Source organism: Electrophorus electricus, chromosome 16 (genome assembly GCF_041902795.1).
Source record: "Electrophorus electricus isolate QZ-2024a chromosome 16, ASM4190279v1, whole genome shotgun sequence".
Classification (NCBI taxonomy): Eukaryota; Metazoa; Chordata; class Actinopteri; order Gymnotiformes; family Gymnotidae; genus Electrophorus; species Electrophorus electricus.
In genome coordinates, this window is record NC_137512.1 from 20944001 (window position 1) to 20950000 (window position 6000).

The following is a 6000-nucleotide window of genomic DNA, read 5'->3' on the forward strand; positions in this document are numbered from 1 at the left end:
TTTTGTTTTGTTTTGTTTTGTTTTGTTTTTTTCCTTTTTCTCCTACTGGAGACAAAATTGTCATAATGGGTTTTAAATAGGTGGGTGCGCCTCTTGCCTGGCTGAGCTGGAAAGTTTCCTAGCTCCAGGTAAGAGGGGAACTATGATCCCATCACATGGCCCATGGCTGCTAAACCTTGGGCTAATGAGGGGACTTTCATTATGGAAGTTGTGCCAGGCCTCTCCGTCTGTCACCAGTCAGCATCAGGTGGACCCAGAAATGCTGATCAAGTCTGCCCAGGACAACGAGTCCATTCTTCAGCCTTGATTCTTTGCACAATTGGAAATAATATTGTCTCTGTTAGCTCCCTTCTTATCTCTACAGCCATACAAAGGCCTGCCTGTGAGCAAAGAGCCAGCACCCACTGACCTTCTAGCCTCAAGCAAGCTTAACATTCCCTAAGATTCTTCTGGCTGATTAGTTTGGACATCTGTGTAGTTAAATGATCCGAGCTGCAATTTAGGCTGCATTTTTATTCTCTAATATGCAAAACGCATGTGCGTATCCATAGTTCATTATGAATAGTCCATTTATTCATTCATAATCGTATGAATTCATAATCGATATTTATTCATAATCGTATGAAGAAATAACTTGTGCTCTCTCTCTCTCTCTATATATATAGAAAAGCTTACTTTTAAATCACCAGGTACTTTTTTTGTTATTTAATAAATACAATATGGCATCACTTGCACATGCAACAGAGTATTAAATGTGAGATATCCTAAATCAGTAATAAACCATACCTTTTTATAAGATGCGCTCTGCTGTTTACATAACTGGAGTCAATGGAATAATTCTCCGTCTACAGAGAAAGGGGGAGAGAGAGAGAGAGAGAGAGAGAGAGAGAGAGAGAGAGAGAGAGAGAGATGCATTTAATCATACAGCAACCAAAATAATGTTACCGCTAATTGCCATTCGATAGAAACGTTATTTTGCACAAAGACCCCTGTGAGCTGCCTTGGCTTTCACAGACAGGCTCTCTTCTCCTCTAGGAGCACACGGCGTGTGCATTGCTGCAGCGGGGCCACTCCCCCCTCTCCTCTCTTCTCCATGTTCAGTTTGACCACACTCTTCAAAATGGAGTCATTAGGGAGGACAGTGCATCTCAGAGAGTGTGAGAACCGGAGGGAGGGAGAGAGAGAACGAATGAGAGTGGAAAGGAAACGCTTTGCCTTTTTTGTGCATTTTTAAAATATATGATTTTTTTTTTTTCCTTCATTCTATTCCAGAAGTGATGTTAATATATAAAAATTAAATAAATAAATCTAATGGGAAAGAAATTAGGGGAGTGCCATTTTGGGTTTTTTTTACACTTTGCATTCATAGATGAAAAAGCTTCGATGATCTGCATACGCTGGATCCCTGACCTATATTGAGCAACAGAGTTCAAAGGCATCTAGCAGTCAACAGTTTTTTTTGGGGTTTTTTATATTTTTTTATTTGAGCATTTATAGAATTTGCACGCAAGACGGGGGGGAAGAGATGGTCTGGTGGCGGGGGTGCAGCAGAGCGTAAAAATGAAGGAGACGACAGGAGAGATGAGGCACAATAAACAGGTGAAAGATTCACTTGATGCTCATCTTGAGTCACCCTTGAATGTCACAGCTGAAGCAGAAAAGGCAGGAGCTGAGGGAAGCAGTATGAGGGAGCATGACATAGCCTCTCGCTGGGCGCGGTCAGACACGGGGGCTTTCGTTGCTGGCTGCAACATCTCCCACTTTAAACTGCCAGAGTTGAGGACCCCTCCCGTGAGGACGTGTAGGCGGTAGCCACTCTGTGACAAACCCACTCCCCAAAACGAGAACGGAGGGCAGCAGAGATGCTGAAGGCCAAGCCGCAGTTTGCTAAGACACCATTCAACCCACCGCTCAGAACATCTTCTCAAAGACAAACATGAGCTATCGTCACCACAGAGAAGAACATAATATTGATTCAGCATAATTTAGTATAACGACACTCCCACACACATACACATACACACACTTGATCCTTGTGTCCGTTCAATAAAACAGTTAGGAGTTCACCACCCGTATATGAGAATGCTATATTTGTTTAAGCATGAGGAAAAGTGTGTATCCTTGACAGGATGGGCCATTCGATGTGTAATGTCATGCTCTTCAATCCTCACCAGTAGAGAGCTTCATTTAGCTCCTGCAAATAACTCACAGTGACTCTGTGTGCTTTTTGAAAATGGTGCCAGCTCGTTAAAGCCTGGGGGAAAAAAAAAGCATGATTTGCTTTATGCGTAGCGTCTCAGCTGCTGCTCAGGACTGCCAAAGCAATGCAAGACAAATCGTGTTCCAAGTTTCCGACTGTACACAACACTAATCACCCATCCACGCCTCTAACTGAGCTGATACATAACAATCCTCTTAATCATCTCTCTGCTGTCTACCTCAGACCGCTCCGGCGCCGGCTTGGGGCATCGTGTACGGCTTCACCTGCGTGCCTTTTTAATTCCCTCTATTGCCCGCGATATTTCTAATTACAGCTGATGGCGGGCCGGCCCCTTGGACTGATGTTTGTCTGCGGATGATGCTGCCCGGGACCCGAAGGTTAGCACCGGTGTTCCGCCTTTTACTCGTTTCCTTATTATTTCATCTCTTTTCTCTATACTTTCCTAATTAAATCTTTGCTCATTGTTATCAAGGAGATCATTTGTAAAAAGCCATTTTAATTAACGCTGTATTAGCGACGCTCACGTAGCGTGCTGTTTGTTCTTGCTGCGGGTCGCGAGGCAGTGCCTGCCTCTTTTCTTCCTGTCCGGCTTCACTCCATTAATATCAAAGTAATTGGCAAAGGCAATTATTTCAGTCCTCTTGCAGGACACGCCGCTGTATAAATATGTATGGAGGATGTATTTTAGGTCAAACCTGCCACCTGTGCTCCACTTAAGTCCCTGGGAGAACTCATTACGGGGGCCTCTACATCTACGCAGCCGTACTCTGCCAGACTCATGAACAGCCACGGAGTGTGTAACAAGGGGAAAACTTCATTAAAAAGGACAGTGTACAAATTTACCAATAACTTGAGCAACAAAATAAAAGCTCCTGCCATATTCAAAAAGGAAATTATAATTGTACTTTTGTTATTGCTACTGCACCAGGTGACACAAGGCAGCCAATTTTAGGCTCCACAGGGTACCCACAGCTTCTAAGGTCCATGAATCTCTAACATCCAGGATTCTCGTTTAAATGTGACAATATCTCAAATTGATGTACCCGTATTGATGGGTCATGGTTTGCACTGAACTATTAGTTCCAAAAATCTCACACGTATGCAATAGCAGTGCTACTGCGCGCTCACTTTCGAGGACGAGTAAGGAATTCCAGGTCCATTTCTGTAGCGCATGTCTTTGTGCACGCATGCTGGAGGAGTCGCATGAGAAGAGCACTGTGCATTAGAAGCTGCTTCCTGTAAAGAAATGCATTGTGTGCCTCTGCCACTGACCACCGTGGAATTGAAGGGCATGTCAATATTTCTTTCCCGGAGGTCGAGTTTCAGGCCATAGGATGAGGGCCATTTAAACTACGGCCAGTCCGCCGCAAATGGTTTCTTAATCGGGTTCTAAAATGTGTCGTTACGATCAGCACGGCCCCGCTCTGGCAGGCGACGTCATCCTACGCTGGGTGGTGTGTGACGTCTCAGCCCTCGACGAATGGACACCTCCACTCCACCAGCCTCCCACCTCCGCCGCCTTCGCACTCGGCCAACCGGGAGGGAGGGCAATCTTCCCCCTTAGTCACTGGCGCGATTTGATCTGCCCTCCTCGTAGCTTGTTAGTCGGCTCAGCGGTGCAGACGCAACGGTGCTCTCTGCTTGCGGCCCTGGAGTGGCGCACGCAGCTGGGAGCGGCCCATGCCACGGCCCTGTGACTTCCTCGCTCAGCAGGAGGAAAAACAACCAAAGATTCCCACTTGTCACACCTCAGCCGCGAGTACTACATTATAGCTGCCGAAACCGATACGCCGACTGGTGCGATTTCACTTTTATTTACACATGGAAGGATGCATAAAATTAAGAAATAATTGAAGCAGTATACTATTGTGGCAAATTATTAATTATCAGCCCGCTTCCTTGTTTTCACTGCAATAGATAAAATAGCTATTAAATCTCCTTTTAATTCATTTCAGGGAGCAAAACACTTAGCATCACTTTTAAGCCTTGTGTAAAATTTTAAATAGTGGGAATAGCGGGAGGCAGATAAAAACGTGTGCTGAACAATAAATGAGCCGGCACCGCTTGCTCCGGGTGCTCTCTCCGAGGTCCAGTGGCGAGGCGCTCCGCAGAGACGGGACGGGGTGGGGGTTTCCAAAATCCGACCGCCCCGCACATCACCAGAATCCAAATGCGGCATGACTTGTGGGGGAAAGAAAAAAAAAACAACAACAACAACAAAAGGAGCATGGGTGGGGTGGGAGGTGAACGGGAGAAAACGCGTGAAGGTCCTCAATTAAAGGAAACCCATTCCATTTCCACATTTTACTAGCTGATTGGTGTTCACCGCTTCATTTGGAGCCTCATTCTTGACTCATCTTGGGGCTTATTCACACAGTTCCCCAGAGAGCAGGAAGGGAAATGGTACACATAATGAGGCCTGTTGTTTAGACACTCATTCACTGGAGGAGCATAGCAAGTAGGGATTAGTGTGAAGGCAAGGCAGCCAGTGCAGGACTCTAATTAGAAATGGCAGGCGCTTTAGAATATGGCCAGGTTGCAGGGATCTGGGTAGCCGGGAGAACATCGGCACCGCAGTGTGGCTTCAGGCTGGATTTGGTACGGAAGCTTAGGAGATGCACTGATCCTTCCTGGTGAAATGCTGCAGTGGAGATGCAGAGGAGTGTGTGTGTGCGTGTGTGTGTGCGCATGCGTGCGTGTGCGTGTGTGTGTGTGTGTGTGTGTGTGTGTGTGTGTGTGTGTGTGTGTGTGTGTGTGTTTGTGTTCTTGTTTTGTTTGACTATGTGAATTGGACTGGTGGGTGTTGCATCTACCACCCAGTGCAATGAAACTACATTTCTACATTCAGCCACTTCTCCCAGATTCCAGTTCTCACACTCCCTCTCTGTAACACTTTTTTTCTTCAGCATCTCCTTCTCTCCTCCTCCGTGTTTCACTCCCATTCTCATGCTCTAAAGTTCTCTTGTCATGCCTATACAGGCACACTCGTCACCTCTAAGCCACTCTCCCAAGCGCTGGCTTGGCCAGGCCCCCGTGACACCGGCAACCGGCCACCACGCTGTTAGTTTTCCTCTGCCGGTCAGAGCCGGGCCCCTGCCAGGAGCTGGGATTATTGCGCTCCTCTCCTCTCAGCAGCACGGTGAGTGGAAACACTCCTCAGCCCGGTGTTAGGTTGCCAACCCTTCCGATTATAGCATTTCCCATAGATCCACTGCCATCTGTTAGATTATAGATTTCCTCTTCCTTTCCAGAATGCATAGGCCCTCAGGGAGACTCACAAGCAAAAAGGGGTGAAGGAGTGCCTGGGGCTTACCCTGGCTACTGCAGAGATTACATCTCTCCCAGACTGCAGCACGGGGATGAATAGCAGCACTTGTTTGCATTTGATTGCCACTTACTGCCTGCGAATGCAAAGCCGCGATCGACTGCAGCCTCGGCGGTTGTCACAACTGTTGCCACATTGGGCTCTTTGCGACACCTCGTCACCTGGCAGGTCAAACCGGGTTTGCTCTTTTCACAGACCAGCTTGTTAGGAAAGTCAACTACTTCCAGGGGTTTGAATGCTTCAAAAGTTTCAAAGTACTGTGCTAAATTCTACCAGCCACCTGTGAATGCCACCGGGTTCATTGTTCCGCTAACTCTAGTAGTGATCTGGAAATACAATGTCGTGGAGCTGTAAACACAATAGCCCTTCCTGCATCATTCTTTTAGTCTGTCTTTCCCAGAGTGCTAGAAAAAAAACCACATCTCTTTTTCATCAAGACAATTGCAAAACCCAC

The 6000-nt window shown here is 46.7% G+C and overlaps 1 protein-coding gene across 4 annotated transcripts in view; it reads right to left on the bottom strand.

Moving 5' to 3' along the window:
• pcdh19 (protocadherin 19) overlaps positions 1 to 6000 on the bottom strand; it is a 49709-nt gene that overhangs the window by 20578 nt on the left and 23131 nt on the right. For all 4 annotated transcript variants that reach the window (XM_081699018.1, XM_081699017.1, XM_027014878.3 and 1 more), the window contains exon 3: positions 787 to 845. In XM_081699018.1, coding sequence (XP_081555144.1) covers positions 787 to 845 — 59 coding nt within the window. The remainder of the gene's footprint in view (positions 1 to 786; positions 846 to 6000) is intronic.